General features: G+C 49.1%; 1 protein-coding gene across 1 annotated transcript in view; it reads right to left on the bottom strand.

Annotated features, from left to right (window-relative positions):
* The window catches only part of SULT2B1 (sulfotransferase family 2B member 1), a 34,689-nt gene that overhangs the window by 1,932 nt on the left and 12,781 nt on the right, over positions 1–19,976 (bottom strand). Inside the window, exons 2-6 of the mRNA XM_007463307.1 lie at positions 11,946–12,085; positions 5,894–6,102; positions 3,501–3,627; positions 3,237–3,331; positions 407–587 (exon numbers count right to left, since the gene is read on the bottom strand). Of these exons, the coding sequence (XP_007463369.1) occupies positions 407–587; positions 3,237–3,331; positions 3,501–3,627; positions 5,894–6,102; positions 11,946–12,085 (752 nt within the window). The remainder of the gene's footprint in view (positions 1–406; positions 588–3,236; positions 3,332–3,500; positions 3,628–5,893; positions 6,103–11,945; positions 12,086–19,976) is intronic.

The following is a 19,976-nucleotide window of genomic DNA, read 5'->3' as shown; positions in this document are numbered from 1 at the left end:
CAGGAATAGAAAACTAATACACTCCCACACTCAGCCTGTAATCCAACACTTGAATATTTCTGGGGTGAACTTTAATGCTAAGAAGGATTCACAAGGACTGCAAATAGCCTCATAGCGTTCCGAGCTGGCTATGGCAACGCCTTGATGCGTTTTCTTCCCATGGGGAGCTCTCTGGGAGTGGTGGATCTGAGACGGCAGGCACATCCGCAGCACCAGCTGTGTGCCAGGCCCCGTGCTAAGCCCTGTGTGTGGATTCATGGGTCCACAGTGACCCCATGAAGGCAGTTCTGTTGGAGCACCCCCATGTAACAGCTGGGGAAACAGGCCCAGAGAGGTTAAATAACTTGCCCAAGACACACAGCCAGGCAGTGGCCTAATGGGGCTTGGAACCCCAGAGTCCCCTCACCTTTCCGGAGGAAGGCACCGTGGCGCTGGTCCAGCAGGCTGGGGGGCAGCAGGGAGAAGTTGGACATGGTGTTGGCTTTCATGGCTTTGAAGGCCGAGTGCGCCACGACGGACTCCAGCGCTTCCTCGCCCAGCGGCCGGCCGAGGAACTGGCAGATGCGCTGCACGGAACTGTGGAGATCCTGGGGGCAGGGGAGAGGGCTCAGGGGATGAGTCAGCGGAGGGAGGGGAGCCCAGACCAGGAAGGAGCATCAGTCCCAGAGTTTGGTTGCCTGACTCCCAACCCAGACCTGGAATCTGGGTGATTCTGCCTCTTTGCCTCAGTTTCCTCACCTCCAAGCCGAAGGGTTGGGCTATGGCCTCTGAAGGTTTTTGACAGTTTGGGGTTTTGGAGGGTTCTGTGGGTGGGAGGGAAGGGGTGGGCCTGGGTCAGAGGTCACAGCAGGGGGCAGAGGTCAGTCCAGCATCTTATGGAGAGTCACCCTCTTTCAGGTTTGAAACAGGTGTCAACTGGTCTGTGCCCCAAACCTGCCCCCCACCCCAGGTCCCCATCCCAGAGCAGCCCCATCATTCACCCAGAGCCAGACTCCTGGCCCGGCCTAACCTCCTCTTGCCCCTTCCCCCTCTTGCCCCTGTCAGTCAACAGCCCCGTCTCTCCTGCTTCAACTCTCTGCCATATCCCTTCCTCTGTGTCCCCACAGCCCCTAGCATGGCCAGGCCTTGTCCTCTCCCTCTGGACCCTCACCTCACCCTCCTCCCCGGCCTCCCTGCCTCCAGTCCCTCACACCCAGAGCTCACCCTGCCCCTCCCCTGTTCCCAGCCCTCCTGTAGCTTCTCAGGGCCCCAGTCCCCAGGCCTGGCTTTTAAGGACAGGCATGGCCTGGTCTTTCCTCTCCTTCCCTGCGCTTTCCTCCCTGCAGGCCTTGGCACGGGGCTGCCAGGAAAGCCCCGCACCACCCTTCTCCTCCTGGCGAACTTACCCATCCAGATGCAGCTCAAGTATCACCTCCCTCATGACTGATGGTTCAAGTCACTGTGGATTAAGCACCTACTGTGTACCGATCTCTAGTCCAAGCCCCTCATGTGTATTTTGCCAATCCTCCCAATATCCTGGCAGCGGGGTGTCATTACCCCCATCAGTAAATGGAGGCCCAGAGAGGGGAAGACACTTTCCAGGGTCACACAGCCAAGGAGGAGCTCAGATTTGACTCCCCAAAGCCCACAATCCCCTCTTCTATCTCCCTAACTTCCCTGATATGCAGCGCCCGGCACAGTCAGCCTTCTGGTCAGTTCCACCGACCCCACGGCCCTGATTTTCCAGGTCATTCTTGGTTTCATAAGCCTCCATCCCTTTATCCTCTTGAACCACTGACGTGTCCCAGAAATTCTAACATGTTGGCAGTTCCTCACACTCAGGGGCAGCCCAGAAGCTCGGTCAGGCTGCGTGGCCCAGTTTTTGGTTCAGAGAACAAAGCTTGATGGAAAACAGAGGGGAGGGGTGATGCCGAAATCTTTTCTAGATCTTTCCATCAAAAGAGATTTACCAGGGTGGGAAAAAAAAAAACCAAACCCATGGGGTCTGCAGTGAAGAGCTATGCGCCTCAGGCAGTTTCTCAACTCTCTCGAGGTTATAAGCCTCCACTTTCCTCCTCTATAAAATGGGGGCGATAATAATATTGGGGTGAACCATTTAAAAATTACCATATTTTGCAGCTTGAGAGGCGGAAACATTGCTATTATGGTTATTATTAACCAGATAGGCCCTTGCTCAGGACCTAATTACTCTTACTTTGGCACACTATATTAACACTTTGCTGTACCTTGTCAGACAGTTACAATATGCCAAAGCCAGGTACTGTGGTCCTTAACAGCCCTCTGAGCCAGCATTTTCCACCCATTTTAAGGATGAGACCTCTGAGGCTCTGAGATTTTAAAGAGGATTTTAACGGCTTTTTGAATACCAAAATCCAGGCTCTTTCTGCTACACAAAATACCAACAAAAAGGAGGATACGAAATGCACACACAGGAAGAGAACGTGTCTGGGGCCATTGGTGAAGGAACATGTATTGGGAACCGCTTAGATTCCCAGCCTCTCAGAACAGATCTTTGTTAAGAACAGAGAAGAGTTGGACACGTTCACTGTGAACTGGTCCATCTGGAAGCCCAGCGTCCTCCTTACAGCCGGGCAAAGTCGTAGTCATTCTGCATGGTCCCTTCGTCCAGGCAGCCCTTCCTGATTGCCCCAGCCAGAAGGCCTCTCTCTCCCAGGTGCCTGCCCCAGAGATGCTTGACGGGGTCCAGACAGGCTCCCCGTCTGCCTCCAAAGGCTGTCTCCTTCCACTGCTTCCCTCTGCCTTTCAAGTCACAACCATAGTGAAACCATCATCACTTCCCATGGGTCACAGTTTTGTATCATCTCATTTAACCTATCACCTCCCCTGCTTAGAGGCCACCTATAGCTCCCACCTACTCAGAGAAAAGCCAGAATCCTCACTGCGGGTCCCATCCCCTCTGTGCCTTCATTTCCCACGCCACCCCCTCTCAGCTCTGGCCACTCCAGCCTCTTTGCTCTCCTTGGAACACATCAATCACGCTCTCACCTCAGGGCCTTTGCACTGGCTCTTCCCTCTGCCCGAGACACTTTTCCCCAGATAGCTCCATGGCTCTCCCCTGACCACCGTTCTGAAAATCGTGCCCACACACATTCCAGATCCTCCTTCCCCACTTGCCTTTTCTCCTTAGCTCTCTGCCATCTGGGAAGGGGAGCTGGAAGGCGTGAAGAAGGGAGGAGTGAGGGGGCGCTGGGTGGAGGTGCGGGAGGGGGAATCACCTGCTGCAGCTCCTCGTAGGTGATAAACAAGAAGTTCTCTTTCCCCTGCATCCGAATCCAGCCCTTAATGTGGTCGAACCAGGAGCCGAACTGCACTGAGGGCAGAGAGACAGGCAGGGTGAGGGATGGGCAGCTGGGCCACCCCCTGCTGGGGCTCAGAGGGGCCCAACTAGCCCCACATGGCCCCCGCGTCTCCCCAGCTCCTTCTTATCCCTCCTCTGTCCACTAGGGGCTCCCCCCACCTCACTCTGCCCCAGTCCTCACCTTCGCCTTTGAGGAAATTCTTCAGGAACTGGTCAGGCGTGCCAGGGTCCTTCAGCTGCCTGGCGATCTTGGAGTAGTGATAGAGCGAGACCACCACGTCCCGGGGGTTCCGGCCCATGTAGATCACCTGTGTGTGGGTGTTGGGAAGAGGGGAGAATATGTCAGACCCCGAGGTTTCGTGCCCTCGAGACCTCTCTCTTCTGATCCTGCAGCAGGACGGACTCAGGGTAGACTTCTCAAGGGACTTCCTAGCTAATGGGAGTTCAGATCAGTTCGCCTCAATCCACAGGAGGGGAGAGCTCCCTCCCACATTCTAGGAAAAGAGAGGGACTGTTTCAAGACCAGGTAGAGGGACAGTTTGGCTTCAGGAAATAAAGAGTGGAGGAGGAGGGCCTGGGGTTCAGGGTAGGCGAGATCATGGTGAGGGGTGTTGACCAAGAGAAGGACAGCCACCCTTCCTTCCTATTCCTGCAGAGGAGGCCCCAGCCTCCCCCCCTGCCTCCCAGCCTCCACACAACCCCAGAGGGTCTTTCTGTACCCAGAGCTGACCGTGCCCTCCTTGGCTCTCCAGCGCCCCAGAGTGGAGCCCCAGACCCTGGGTCTGGCATTCAAGGCCCTGATGACCTGGTTCCAATCTGTTTACCAGCTTGATATTCCACAACTAACCCCACTCCAGCCGCATCAGACCTGTCCTTCCCCAGGACCAAGGTCATCCACCCAGGTGGTCAGCCATGGCTATGTGGCTAACCTCCAACAAAAACCCTGCATGCTGAGGCTCGGGTGAGCTTCCTTGGTGATACTCCGTGTGTGTTGTCACATGTCATTGCTGGAGGACTGAGCACTGTCCATGCAACTCCACTGGGAGAGAGAGAACTTGAAGCTGGTGGCTGGTCTCACCCTCCCCCAGGCACCTCTTCCCTTCATCTTTTTTTTTTTTTTTTGCCTCGCCACACGGCTTGTGGGATTTTAGTTCCCTGACTGGGGATTGAACCCGGGCCCTCGGCAGTGTGAGCGCAAAGTCCTAACCACTGGACCTCCAGGGACTTCCCACCTCTTCCTTTCATTGACCTTAATCTCTATCCTTCCTCCATAATAAGCTATAACTGTGAGTATAACAGCTTTGCTGAGTTCTGGAGTCCTTCTATTGAATCACTGAGCCTGAAGGTGGTCTTGGGGACCCTTAGGTTGCAATCTGATCTCTTCTCTGTCTATACTCACTTCCTTCCTTGGTGATCCCAGCAGTCTCCTGGCTTTAATTTCTCTGTCTCTGTCTCTCTGTCTGTCTCTGTTTCTCTCTATCTCTGTCTCTCTCCATATATATACATACACATCTCAATAGCTTGCAAATAGATGTGTCCAGCCCACATCTCTCCTGTCAAATCCAGATTTGTCTATCTCACTGCCCACTGGCATCCTCCACCTGGGTGTCGATGGGTCACAGCAGAGCCATCTTCCCCCCAAACCTCTCCTCTCCAACCTCCCCGTCTCAGTTCGTGGCAGCCCCATCCTCCCAGTTGCTTAAACCAAACCCCCTGCAGTCACCCTTGACTCATCAGTTTCTCTCACACCCACATCCAACCGGCCAGCCACTCCTCCTGGTTCCATCATCCAAATACACTCCAAACCCGGCCCTTTTTCTTCAGCTCCCTGTGGCCACCACCCTGTTTGCCTCCATTGTCACCTCCTCCCTGGCACCTGGCTTCTGCCCTCACCCTGATGGTCTGTTCCCTGACTTGCAGCCAGAGGGCGCCTGTGAAAACCTAAGTTGGATCTTGTTTCTCCTTGGCTCTGAGCCCTCCCCTGGCTCCCGTCTCAATCAGCGACAAGCAAACTCCCCACCAAAGTCCACACAGCCCTGCACATTTTGGTCCCTGTTACCTCTCTGACCCCATCTCTCTTCCTCTCCCCCTTGCTCACTTAGATGCAAGCACACAGTCCTCCTTGCTGGACCTCAGGCATGCCACATCGACCCCAGGGCCTTTGCACCTGTTCGTGTCTCTGCCGGGAATGTTCTTCCCCCAGAACCCCCCCTTTGGCTTCCTTCCCTCACCTCCCAGGTCTTTACTCAAACCACACCTTCTTACTGAGGCCTCCTTTGACCACCCTATTTATAACTGCAACCCCTACCCCTAACTCTAACCCCCACCTTCCCTCCTTCTCGATGTGAACTGATCACCTTGGATGTATTCAATCTTTTCCTTATTGACTCCATTTATTCTTTGTCTGTCCCCTTTAGAATGTGGGCTCATAAGGCAGGTGTTCCTTGTGTGTGTATTTGCTGCTGTTCTAGATCAGGGCCGGGCACACAGTAGGTCCTCAATAAATAGGTGCTGAGTTCATCAGTTAGTTATACTTTGCCCCACCAACACACACTCCCCTCCATCCTCCCACACCTTGGCCTTGGAGTTGAAGAAGGCCTTGGTGAAGAGCTGGATGGGGAGATGAGAACTCATGAGGCGAGGGCTGGGCTGGTCGGGGAGGCTGAAGGCACCCATGATGGCCTCACACCAGGGCGACCGCTTCCAAATGGGCACTGAGCGGATCCAGGAGGGGTCCCCGTCCTTTAGGATTAAGCTGAGGATCTCAATCATCCAGTTTGTGCCTGTTGGAAGAATTGGGCAAATTAATCAGAGGTGGGGAGGGGTGAAGGGGGGATACAATCAAATTCATAATGGCTGCATTTATTGTACAATTTGCTACATATGTTTATTGCATGGATTCCTTACACAGCACAGAAGTTAGGATTAGTCATGTTTTTTTAAAATTGAAATATAGTTGAGCCGGTGTACGTAGGTTATTACAAGATATTGAATATAGCTCCCTGTGCTATACAGTAGGTCCTTGTTGTTTATCTCTTTTATATATAGTAGTGTGCATCTGTTAATCCCAAACTCCTGATTTATCCCTCCTTCCCACTTAGGGTTGGTTATCTTTATTTTCAAAGCAGGAAATTGAAGCTCAAAGAAACAAAGTTGCTAACTAAGGCGGCAAAGCTTGGAAGTGGCACCTGGCCAGGTTTGGCTAACTGTCCACCCAACCCCATTTCGTTTCTCCACCGGGAATATAACAGCCTCCCCTGAAGCTACATGTGGGACCGTGTGACTGAGTTCTGGCCAAGGAAGTGCAGTGGCAGCCATGTGCAGCCATTTCCAGACTTGGCCCATAAACACCGGCCACGTGACACCTCCTCTCCACCCCCACCCCCGCCCCCGCCCCCTGCTGGCTGAGTGCAGAGATGCCAGTGGAAACTGGGGCTCCTGGGGATGGCAGAGCCATAAGATGGAAGGAGCCAGGATGCTGGAGACTGCATGGATTTCCCCCCCACTTCCCCCCATCTATCCAGCACTAGGTGGAATTTACAGGAATGAGAAATAAATTTTTTTTTTTTTTGGCGGCGCCACGCAGCTTGTGGGATCTTAGTTCCCCGACCAGGCATTGAGCCCGGGCCCTCTGCAGTGAAAGCATGGAGTCCTAACCACTGGACTGCCAGGGAATTCCCAAGAAATAAATTGCTATTGGGTCCAGCTTCTGAGATTCTGAAGCACTCCATTAATACATAGAGGAAGCTGGAACTGAATTCAGGTGGCTAGACTTAAAATCTCAGCTCCTTTCACTGCCCTTTCATGGGAGTAAGCCCTTGATTTCTTGAGGGATCCACAAACGTCACATAGTAGGAAGGGATCTCATCCATGACCCAGTTCACAGGTCTGGATTCCAGGAGATTACAGGTAGGTCAGATGAGAAATAATCGTAATGTGAACAATCATCTGGCATTAGTATTATATTGTCCTGGATTCTAAGAACTTCCCTGTGCCAGTTCCCAGTGTATTGCCTCTCAGCTCCAAATCCACTCTTGGTTGCCCTGCTTTGTGCCATTGGAGCTGTGTAAATGGATCTCCTTTGCCACCTAGCGTGATGTGAAGCTTTGTCAGTAGAGGGTGCAGAGGAACCCTGCAGAAGGATGGGGTTCCTCTTCCTGGTTCTCCTGGGCTTCTCCCAGCCAACTCTTGTGATGGACAGCGGCCAGCAGTGCAGTAGACCCCAGTGACACTTACTCCCCCTCACCCCGACCCGCATCCCAAAGCAAATTTCCTTGGGTGCTCTCTGCTTCAGTCCTAGAGGGAGGGGCTTCGCCCCGTATTGGCTCTTCTTGTATTGTTTAGGGTTCTCTTTACCCCTTGGTGTTTTAATCCCCTGTTACCACTTAATAATTCTTTTTTTGTGGGTATGTGGCAAAAGATACCTAACATGAACTTTACCAATTTAACCATTTTTAAGAGTACGGGGGGTTTCCCTGGTGGCACAGTGCTTGAGAGTCCGCCTGCCGATGCAGGGGACACGGGTTCGTGCCCCGGTCCGGGAAGATCCCACATGCCGCGGAGCGGCTGGGCCCGTGAGCCATGGCCGCTGGGCCTGCGCATCCGGAGCCTGTGCTCCGCAACGGGAGAGGCCACAACAGTGAGAGGCCCGCGTACCGCAAAAAAAAAAAAAAAGAGTACGGTTCTGAGGCATTAAGTACATTTACATTGTTGTGCAAACATCACTACTACCGTCTATCACCAGAGCTGTTTCAAACAAAGCCTGCTGTTTGGAGAACAGATTTCCACAACTTCTGTGGAGGGAAATTTGGCTATATTCATCAAAATTGCAAACGCACAGAGGCTCTGACCAAGTAATTCCGTATCTACAGATAAATGCGTACGTGTGCAAATGACACTTGCACAAGATGTGGCATTGTGTGTAAAGTTTATACGGTGTATAAATGCAAAAGACTGGGGACTTCCCTGCTAGTGCAGTGGTTAAGAATCCGCCTGCCAATGCAGGGGACATGAGTTCAAGCCCTGGTCCGGGAAGATCTCACATGCCGCGGAGCAACTAAACCTGCCACAGCTACTGAAGCCTGTGTGCCTAGAGCCCCTGCTTTGCAACGAGAGAAGCCACCACAATGAGAAGCACGTGCACTGCAGTGAAGAGTAGCCCCCGCTCTCAGCAACTAGAGAAAGCCCAGCCCGCGCGCAAGGAAGACCCCAATGCAGCCAAAAATAAATAAATAAATTTAAAAAAATAAATAAATGCAAAAGATTAGAAACCAGGAAAAGCTAATCAGTAAGGAACTAGTTAAACAAGAATTCTTGTACATCTAATGTTATGCGATACTATGGAAGTGTAAGAAAAACCAAAAACCAGGAAGCTCTTTGTTTACAGTTCTAAGATGGGATGATATCAAAATACAAAGAAAAAGAAGGCACAACCATAAAACAAAACAAAACAAAACAAAAACATGAGGCAAAATGGCGTGTATCATGTGTGAACTTTTGTGGGAAAAAAGTAAAAAAAATTATGTACATTATTTTCTTGTACATGCAAATTCTGGAAAGATACAGAGACTACTGGTGACTGTGGGAGAAGAGAGATCTTACAGTGTAAACCTTTTTGTACCTCTTGAATTTTGAACTATGAATGCATTACTTTCTAAGAGAGAAATTAAGCTATTTTAAACTTTAAAAAATAGCTAGAACAACTGGACAACCATATGCAAACAAAGAACCTTGATCTATACCTCATACCACATATAAAAATTATCTTAAAATAGATCATAGACTTCAGTGTAAAATCTAAAACTGTAAAGCTTCTGGAAGAAAACATAAAGGCCGTCTTTATGACTTTGGTTTAGGAAAAGATTTCATAGCGGTGACATCAAAAATCTGATCCATTAAAGAAAAAATTGACAGTTGGAGCTCATCAAAATTTAAACTTTTGCTCTGAGAAGACACTGAAAAGAAAATGAAAAGACAAGCCACAGACTCGGAGAAAATATTTGCAAAAGGCATATCTGATAAATGATGTGTACTCAGATTATATAAAGAACTCTCAAAACTCAATAACTAGAAAACAAACAACCCAGTTAAAAAGAGCAAAAAAAAAAAAAAAAGGAACAGACACGTTACCAAGGAAGATAATGATGGCTAGTAAGCCCCTGAAAAGATGCTCAACATCATTAGCCATTAGAGACATGCAAATTCGAACCACAATGAGATACTAGAGCACATCTGTTAGAATGACTTTTTAAAAAATTTGACAATATCTAGTGCTGACAAGGAGCAGAGCATCTGTAGCCCACCTATGTTGCTGCAGAGACTGCAAGATGGTAAACCAGCTTGCCAAAAAGTGCAAGATGGTTTCCACTATGGAAACCAGTCTGGCAGTTTCTCATAAAGTTACGCATACATAATTCCCATAAACTCAGCAATCCCACTTCTAAGTATTTACCCAAGATAAACGAAAACGTATTTCCATGCAGAGACTTGTACACAAAGCTTCATAGCAGCTGTATTCATACTCATCCCAAACTGGAAAAAAACCCAAGTGTCCTTCAACAGATGAATAGATAAACCCACCGTGGTCCATCCAGCTGATGGAATACTCCTCAGCAATAAAAAAATACAACTTGGATGGATCTAAAATGCATTATGCTGAGTGCAAGAAGTCAGTCTCAAAAGCTACATAGGGTACGATTCCGTGTATATAACATTTTGGAAAAGGCAAAACTATTGGGGCAGCAAACAGATCAATGGTTGCCCGGGGCTGGGTTGAGGAAGGGGCTGACCACAAAAGGGTGTGAAGGGTTATTTTGTTTGTTTTAGGTGGGTGATGGAACTGTTCTATATCTTTTTTTTTTTGGCCATGCCACACGGCTTGCAGGATCCTAGTTCCCCCACCAGGGGTTGAACCCAGGCCTCCTGAAGTGGAAGTGTCGAGTCCTAACCACTGGACCACCAGGGAAGTCCCTGAACTGCTCTATATCTTGATTGTGATGTATCTTGTATATGTCTCTCAAAACTCATAGAACTCCAAGAGAAATGAAAACATATCCACAGACAGATTTGTATATCAATGTTCCTACAAGCATTATTCATAAGAGTCAAAGAGTGAATACAACCCAACTGATTGTTTATCAGCTGATAAATGAATAAGCAGAATGTAGTATAACCATATTGCGGAATATTATTCGGCCATAAAAAGGAATGAAGCACTGACAACAACTTGGATGAACCTCAAAAACATTACTCTAAGTGAAAGATACCAGACACAAAAGACCGTGTATTGTATCATTCCATTTATCTGAAATGTCCAGAACGGGCAAATCCATACAGTGAGAAAGCAGATACCTAAGGCTTAGGGATGTGGATGCGGGGATTGGGAGGTGATGTCTAATGGGTACGGAGTTTCTTGTTAGGGGTGATGAAAATGTTCTAAAGTTGACTGTAGTGATGGTTGCACAACTTGGTGAATATACTACAGCCATAGATTTTTAGACTTTCAAATGGGTGAATTGTATGGTATGGGAATTATTTTTTTTAATGTTACCAAAAAGCAAAAAAACCCTCATTGAACTCTATGCTGGAAAAGGTGAATATAATATTTTGAAAAATTTCAAAAATATTTTGAAAAAAATTAAGAAGGCAGCTCCAACGTTTTAGAGAAGAACCCCCACACACACCCTGCCACCGGGCCTCTCTTGTCACTCCCTCCACCGCAGTCCCACTGAGCTTCTCTTGCTTCCTCAAACTCACTGAACCACCTCCCACCTCAGGGCCTTTGCACATGCTGTCCCTCTGTCTAGGATACCCTTTCCCACTCAAACCGCTCTGCAGATTCCAACTCTCTGCATGAACACCTTCTCCCCAGGAAGCCTGCCCTTATCCCGCAGACCTTCTTATTACCTACACTTAATGCTCTCTTCACCTTTCCTTGGGGGGGAGGGGACCCACCCTAACCCTAATTAGATAGTAATATAGGCGACTGCATGTTTAAATGAAGCCTGTGTCTATCTCCCAACAAATGTCTGCTTTGTTTAGAGCTGTGTCTCTGCACGTGGTAGACAAACAGTATGTAGCATTTCAGTAACCGAATGGAGAAAATTAAGATCTTTCTTTCCTTCCTTCCTTCCTTCCCTCCTTCCTTCCTTCCTGAAATATTTATTGAATAAGTTCCAGGCACTGTTTTAAGTTCAAAGAACACAGCCGCAATCAAGACAAACCGGAATATCTACACTCACTGAGCCATGTTCTAGTGAGGAAACCAGAGACTAAATCAACAAATGAAAATATGATATAGTGGCCGGCAGTGAAGGAAAATATGAGGGGTGTTAAGGGATAGAGAGGGACAGGATGGGGACGCTATTTTAGCCAGGGAGGTCCGGGAAGGCCTCCCAGTGGGTGTGAGAGCCAGCCTGGTGGAAGGGAGGGAGCGAGGCACACAGGGATCTGGGGGAAGGGTTGCCCCCTGGTGGAGGGACCTGCCAGTGCAAAGGCCAAGCTCACCTCGGTAGGCGTCCCCCATCCGCCCCACCCCCTCCCTCTTTCCTCTTCCATTCTCCTTAGTGTACCCTTCTCAACACCCACAAGACTCTCCGTAGCACCCCTGCCCCGGCCCAGCGGGTACCTGACTTGGGGTAGGTGATGATGAAGATGTCATCGTCCTGCACTTCCGAGTTCTCTGCTATGCTGATGCTCTCAGGTGAGTAGATCCCGACGGGGAAGAGGATACCTTTATACCTGAAGTATTCGCCTGACAAATTCTGGCTGTAGGAGGGTGGGGGAGAGACACCGTAAGGACCGGGGAGGAGGCGAGGACAGGGGTCACCCCTGGGAGAGTGGGGGGCCAGGGACCTGCTTTTTTTTCTTGTTTTTTTAGGTCAGCTGCAGGCGGGATCTTAGTTCTCCGACCAGGGATGGATCCCGTGCCTCCTGCAGTGGAAGCGCGGAGTCTTAACCACTGGACCGCCAGGGAAGTCCCACGGGGCCTGCATTTGAGTGTCCTTCGAGGTCCCAGGAGCCTGCACAAGGGTCCAGCTTTACAGCTGAGGCCTCCAGGACAGATGGCGGCAAAAAGTGGCGGAGGGATCTCGGGGCAGGTGATGGAGGGCGAGCAAGGAGATGGGCGAGGTGCACCCCGCTCGCTGGTGGAACACTGGCAAGGAATTTTCTCTGCGCCCTTTTCCTCATCTGCAAAGTGAGGATGATTTACTAACACCCCATAACAATCCTATGAGGTGACAATGATTATTATCCCCATTTTCTGGATGAAGGAAGCGGGGCACAGAGAGGTTGAGTGACTTGCCCAAAGCCACACAGCTGGCGGGACAAGCAGCGCTTCACCTCTGCAAAGTGGGACTAAGCGCTTTCCACATGTTTACTCTTCACCCCAACCCTCCAGGAAGGCACCATCCCCTATTTTACAAACATAGGCCAAAGAGTCAGGTGCCCTGCCCATTCCTAAGCGGCCACAGAGCCGCTTAGGCAGGGCCACCTGCGAAAACCAGATGTGGAGTCCCTGGGAAGCTGGGGCAGTCTTAAGCTTCAAGCCCCTCACTCAAGCTGCTTTTCCCAAAACCCTGCAATGTGTTCACATAACCATACAAGGAGGTACAGCTTTCCAAAGTGAGATGTATTGAGAGCAATCCGTTTAATTCAATCACTCTTGCCTTTGCAGCCTCCCTCGAGATCTCCTGACCCTGGCGTGGGAGAACGATGGGTGTTTTGGGGACCTGGCTAAGGTAAAGCTGAGTTGGGGATACATTTCACTGGACTTTCCTGGGATATTTACAAGGTTTGCGGTCATGTCTGTGTGTAGTTATGGGATGGCGAGCTGGCTGGGTGCAGGATTTGCTTCCGGGACCACTAGTTGGGCGCAAGTAATGAATGACAGGAAGGCTGGGGACACGGAAGTCAGGTCACGCTGTCACATGCCCAGGGGCTCTTGGCACCAAAAGTATGGGGTGGAGGAGGAGACTCAGGTTTGAAGCCAGAAGCTGGTGTGTTGTTTTTCTGGAATGTTTGGAGTGTTCGCCAGCTTTCAGAATGAGATAAGTCACTGTAATTTCTTTTCTCGTTCTAAACAAACATTCCTTCTTCCTAATGTTGCAGTCACACGTACTGATTCTTTCTTTCTTGTTTTCTTGTTTTCTTTTTATTTTATTTTATTATATATATATTTTTTTGCGGTACGCGGGCCTCTCACTGTTGTGGCCCCTCCCGTTGCGGAGCACAGGCTCCGGACGCGCAGCCTCAGCGGCCATGGCTCACGGGCCCAGCCGCTCCGCGGCATGCGAGATCCTCCCGGACCGGGGCACGAACCCGCGTCCCCTGCATCGGCAGGCGGACTCTCAACCACTGCGCCACCAGGGAAGCCCTCTTTCTTTTTTTAAAAAAAATTTTATTTATTTATTTTTCTGGCCACGCCGGGTGGCTTGTGGGATCCTAGTTCCCAGACCAGGGATTGAACACGGGCCCCCTGCAGTGGAAGCCCAGAGTCCTAACCACTGGACCGCCGAGGAATGCCCCTGATTCTTTTTCTTAAGGGGAATCCCCTCAAAACAGTATAAGCTTCAGACCCCATGGAACACGGATTTGCCCATTCTTAGCCGTTACTCGGCGCTAATTTCCATTTGTGGTCCTTTCTGGTACGCTTAGGACAATACATCGAACTGGGGGAAAAATTATGCGTGTAAGTGGGTTATACTGTCTGTGGATTTCATTTCAGGGTAGAGAAGAGGCTTTATAGATATTGTGAGGATTTATAAAGAGGGCTAGGGTCCAACCACACAGGTAAAACTCAGAAACAAAATGTTGAACGGAGGATGAAGGACACAAGACAGTCTAGATGATATGATTCAAATTAGGGGAAGTTTAACACAGGGACAAATCACCTATGATGTTAGAAGGCAGGAAGATGGTTACCCCTGGGAAGTGGGGGCAGGTGGGGGCGGAGCTGGTTATAAGGCGTGCCCTCTGCAAAATTCCTTGGGCAATTGACTGAAGCTCTGTTCACAGCACTTGTGTTTTACTTTAATAAAACTTGCAATGCACATATGGTCACCTTATCTTTGATAAAGGAGGCAAGAACATACAATGGAGAAAAGACAGCCTCTTCAATAAGTCGTGCTGGGAAAACTGGACTGCTAGCTACACGTAAAAGAATGAAATTAGAACACTCCCTAACACCATACACAAAAATAAACTCTAAATGGATTAGAGACCTAAATGCAAGACTGGACGCTATAAAGCTCTTAGAGGAAAACATAGGAAGAACACTCTATGACATAAATCACAGCAAGATCCTTTTTGACCCACTTCCTAGAGAAATGGAAATAAAAACAAAAATAAACAAATGGGACCTAATGAAACTTCAAAGCTTTTGCACAGCAAAGGAAACCATAAACAAGACGAAAAGACAGCCCTCAGAATGGGAGAAAATATTTGCAAATGAAGCAACTGACGAAGGATTAATCTCCAAAATTTACACGCAGCTCATGCAGCTCAATATCAAAAAAACAAACAACCCAATCCAAAAATGGGCAGAAGACCTAAATAGACATTTCTCCAAAGAAGATATGCGGACTGCCAACAAACACATGAAAGAATGCTCAACATCATTAATCATTAGAGAAATGCAAATCAAAACTACAATGAGGTATCACCTCACACCAGTCAGAATGACCATCATCAAAAAATCTACAAACAATAAATGCTGGAGAGGGTGTGGAGAAAAAAGGAACCCTCTTGCACTGTTGGTGGGAATATAAATTGATACAGCCACTATGGAGAACAGTGTGGAGGTTCCTTAAAAAACTAAAAATAGAACTACCATAGGACCCAGCAATCCCACTACTGGGCATACACCCTGAGAAAACCATAATTCAAAAAGAGTCATGTACCACAATGTTCACTGCAGCTCTATTTACAGTAGCCAGGACATGGAAGCAACCTAAGTGTCCATCGACAGATGAATGGATAAAGAAGATGTGGCACATATATACAATGGAATATTACTCAGCCATAAAAAAAAATGAAATTGAGTTATTTGTAGTGAGGTGGATGGACCTAGAGTCTGTCATACAGAATGAAGTAAGTCAGAAAGAGAAAAACAAATACTGTATGCTAGCACATATATAGGGAATCTAAAAAACAAAACAAAACAAAAAAAATGGTCATGAAGAACCTAGGGGCAGGAAGGGAACAAAGAGGCAGACCTACTAGAGAATGGACTTGAGGACACAGGGAGGGGGAAGGGTAAGCTGGGACAAAGTGAGAGAGTGGCATGGACATATATACACTACCAAACGTAAAATAGATAGCTAGTGGGAAGCACAGGGAGATCAGCTCGGTGCTTTGTGACCACCTAGAGGGGTGGGATAGGGAGGGTGGGAGGGAGGGAGACGCAAGAGGGAAGAGATATGGGGATACATGAATATGTATAGCTGATTCACTTTGTTATAAAGCAGAAACTAACACACCATTGTAAAGCAATTATACTCCAGTAAAGATGTTAAAAAAAAAAAACTTGCAATGAATGAATGAATGAATGAATAAAACATTAAAGGGAAAAAATTACACTTCCCACTAAAACAACTGTTTTTAATAAAAATGAGGCGAGGGAAAAAAACAATGGAGACGAGGTGCTGGGCCCAGTGAAGGTGAAACCCCAGCTGTCTTGCACAGGTCTTTTCTGTTAGTTTTCCCTCGTGCGCCCAGTTGACAGATGAGGAAACTGAGGCCCATTGAAGGCTGTGACTTGCCCAGGGATCTCCCAGTGTCTTTCCTGAAGGCCTCCACCAGCTTCAGAGATTTGAGGGATGGGGAATTTCTCCAAAGCTTGGCACCAGGCTCACGCTTGCAGGAGAAGGACAAAAGCTAGAGAATTGTTTCACCTGCCTGGGGTCAAAGGAGGGCTCTGGGGAGCCCAGGTAAGGCTCAGCCCAGCCAGGGTTTCCAAAGGGCAGTGTCCCAAGGCGGGGCCGGGAGGGCTAGGGTCTATTGGAAAAGGCCCCCTCTGTTCCTGGCTGGGGGATGTTCCCGAGGGGACCAGGAAGGAAGGGCTGGTCACCTCAGAGGGGTGGTGGCAGGGGCTTTGCAGGCCCTGCTTCTAAGTAACCTAAGTAGGACAAATGTGAGAAAGATTGTGTTTCTGGAGCTGGACATTGCAGGCTGAGAGTCTGGCTTTGGCACTCTCTAGCCGAGCTGAGGCCTGGGGCTTAATCTCTCTAGTCCTCAGTTTCCTCAGCTGTAAAATAGGGATAGGAGAAGCAGCATGGTGTCTTGGTTAACGGCATAAACCCTGGAGCCAGAATACATGAATCTGAATCCTACCTCTCTCCAGTCATGTGGCTGTGGGCAAGTCATTCATCCTCTCTGTGCTTCAGTCCTTTCATCCATAAAATGGGGATAATAAGTAAACATTACCTCATCGGATGGTCGTGAGCATGTAAAAAGTGCTTAGAACTGGGCCTGACATAGGAATATACACTATGTAAATGTTTCTTAATTAAAAAAAAATAGAGATAGTGGGAGGGTTTAATGCACCCATAGAAACAAAAATGATTAAAATAGAGCCTGGCTTGTGGTCTGCATTCGATAAATCCAGGCTAAAATTATTGTTATTATTATACTTAGTAATAGAGGCAACACCGGGCATCGTGTGAGCCCAGAGGAGGGACTGCTTGGCACCGCCTTTGGCACACAGTAGGCCCTCAGCTTATTGTAATTACTTTATTGTTCAGTGATGTCATAGGTTGAGCGCAGGCAGCGGAATTAGTGATGTCACTAGTTGCCAGGCAGATTTAGGCCAGTGGGCGGGGCTGTGAGGCCATCAGTCACTAGGCAGATTAGCTGCTAAATGCCTGGGTCTTGGCTCTGATGGGTCACATGTGCTCTCTCTGTGCCCTGGGCAGCAGATCTCACCTCTTTGAGCCTCATTTTCCTCTTCTGACACATGAAGATAACAGTAATCTCAACCTCAAGGTTTTAATCCTACCTAAAGATTAAAAGGGATAATATACTTTAAGCCCCTGGTTCCTAATAAATGCTCAGGACACTGAAGCTCCCTTTAGCGTACAGCGCTATTTTTGTCTTTGATCTCACCAACAGCTCCTTGAAGGAGAAGTGTCCTCCCCAGCTTACCGGAGAGGAAAACAGAGTTGCCAACCAGGAAAAGATACTGTGCCCTTCAGGAGTCCCTGAAATAGTCACTGAACGCGTACATGAATAAATATGAGGGTGTCTCGCCATCCCCCTCAGCACTTACAATCTCCAAATTGGGGGTCAAGGGTGGAGGCCAGGGTGGAATCCACAGTGCTGGCACATTGTTGGTGTCCAACCAGTATTTGACTGAATGAATGAACGTGTGAATGAATGAATGTGTGATTGAATGAATGTGTGAATAAATGAATGTGTGATGAATGAACATTTGAATGAATAAATGGGCGAATGAATGAAGGGGGTTACCAGGAAAAAAGTTAAGGAAACTCAAAGAGCACTTGTTACCTCCTATCACCTGCCTCGGTGGTTCTCAGCCCTGGGCATTTTACAATCCCCTCTGGGGACTTTAGAAACGTCCAAAGCCTGGCCTCATTCCAGGTCAACAGTGTCCAGACCTTACCATGTGCCCTCTGGGCCCAGAACAACTATTTGCTCAGTAAATGACTGAGCATCAATGTTTAATAAATAATCGAGACATGACTTGGGGAGAGCTGGGATCTCCCTGCATGTTATGAGGCGACAGGTGAGAAAATGGAGGTTGAGGGAGGGGAAGCGATTTGGCCAAGGCCATGCGGTAAGTACCGAGCAGAGCTGAGATTTGAACCTCAGCCCCGAAGACAGTTCTGTTCCAGGCCCTCCTTCCCCACATCCCCCCACTCCAGTCAAAGCCCCCCAATGCACTAAGCACTATTCCAGCCTCTGGCCTTGCATCAGCTGTTCCTCCTGCCAGGAGGCTGGAGAGGGGGGACCCCACCTGGATTCCTGCTTGGCTGAATCTTACTGTGTGTCCCCAAACAGGTGCTGTGTGTCTTCTCTCCCCACCTTGTAAATTAAATCTGGCCCTGGGGTGACCTTTCCTCTCCCTGGGCTCCTAGCCTTTCCCATTCGAGGTCCGGGGCCTGGCATGCAGCTATTGCTTGGTTGGAGCAGAGGAATGAAGGTGACAGCTGGGCTGGGGCAGAGACCAGCCGCAGGAGGAACAGCGGACAGAGCTACAGCCCACATGACGGGCAATGGGCCAAGGACGTACTTAGCCTCCTCGAAGGGGCCTGGCCTGCCCTGCTAGGGAGACCCCGGGACATGAAACTCTAAGAATGGCCCAACCTGGCGACCCTCCTTCCTCCCATCCCCCCACCCCACAGCCCACCAGGCCTTAGCTCTGCTTCTCTGTCCCCAGCACCCCTGTCCAGCTCAGGTCTCCTCCTCGCCCCCCTGGACCCTCAACGCAGCCTCCTCCCCAGTCTCTTGGCCTCCAGTTTCTCCTTCCTGTTCATTCCCCACGTGGCCCAGAGCTCAAGCCCCTCCGTAGCCTGGGGGGGTGGCGGTCGTTCTGTCTGGATTGCCAACGTATCAAAACACGGAGGGCCTCCATCAATATTTATGAAGAAATACAAATAACACTCACAGGGCCCCCTGGCCCGACACTCTTCACTACATTATGTGCCTTGGTTCGTTTATTTCCTCAACAACCCTAGGAGGCCACCCGCTATAGTATTTCTATCCCCGCGTTACAAATGAGGAAGTAGAGGCACAGAGAGGCAAAGTCACTTGGCTAACATCACACAGCGGCAGACGGCAGAGCTGGGCTTTGAACCCACCCAGTGCCATGGGGTAGCGCCTCGCCAATCGTCATACAGTTGTCCTCAGGTGTGCTCATTCTGGGCAGGGAGTCTGGGGTCTTGGGGGTGGGGGGCGGTCAGGAAGACCTAGGTTTGACCTCAGGCAGCTTACATGACCTCTCCGAGTCTCAGTGTCCACCTCCTTCCCCTTGGTCACAGGAATATTTAACTCCTAGGTGTATGTTATAATTATTATCATTATATTGTATTATATTCGATATTGTATATCAATAGACCTCAATGAAATATCTTAAGATAAGCACAGATTTTAAAGCAGAGTTTCTCCTTCTCCTGGGAGTTCACCCAAGAGAAACAAAAACTCTTTTTCACACCAACGTCTGTACTCGCATGTTTATAGCTGCCCTATTCATAATCGCCAAAAACTGGGAGCCACGCAAACATCCGTCTGCAGGTGAGTGGATAAACAGTGGTGCATGTACACCACACGGTACTACTCAGCAAGGACGAGAAGCAAACCTTTGATACTCACCACCGCACAGATGGGTCCCAAAGGCATTGGGTGGAGTGAAGGAAAACAGACTCAGGAGATCGCCGTCTGTACAATTCCATTTAATGACTGTGGTGGGTGGAATGATGACCACCCCCGAAAGAGGTCCATGTCTCAGTCTCCAGAAACTGCGAATATGATCCATTGCACCATAAAAGGGATTTTGCTGCTGTGATTATGTTCAGGTTTTGAGATGGGGAGAGAATTTAGTGGGCCCTAAATGTAACCACAAGGGTCCTTGTAAAAGGGAGACAGGAGGGTTAGAATCAGAGAGAGAAGATATAATAATGGAAGCAGAGGTCAGAGAGGA

This window comes from Lipotes vexillifer, unplaced genomic scaffold (assembly GCF_000442215.2).
Source record: "Lipotes vexillifer unplaced genomic scaffold, Lipotes_vexillifer_v1.1 scaffold802, whole genome shotgun sequence".
Lineage (NCBI taxonomy): Eukaryota > Metazoa > Chordata > Mammalia > Artiodactyla > Lipotidae > Lipotes > Lipotes vexillifer.
This window is presented reverse-complemented; position numbering and strand designations above follow the sequence as displayed.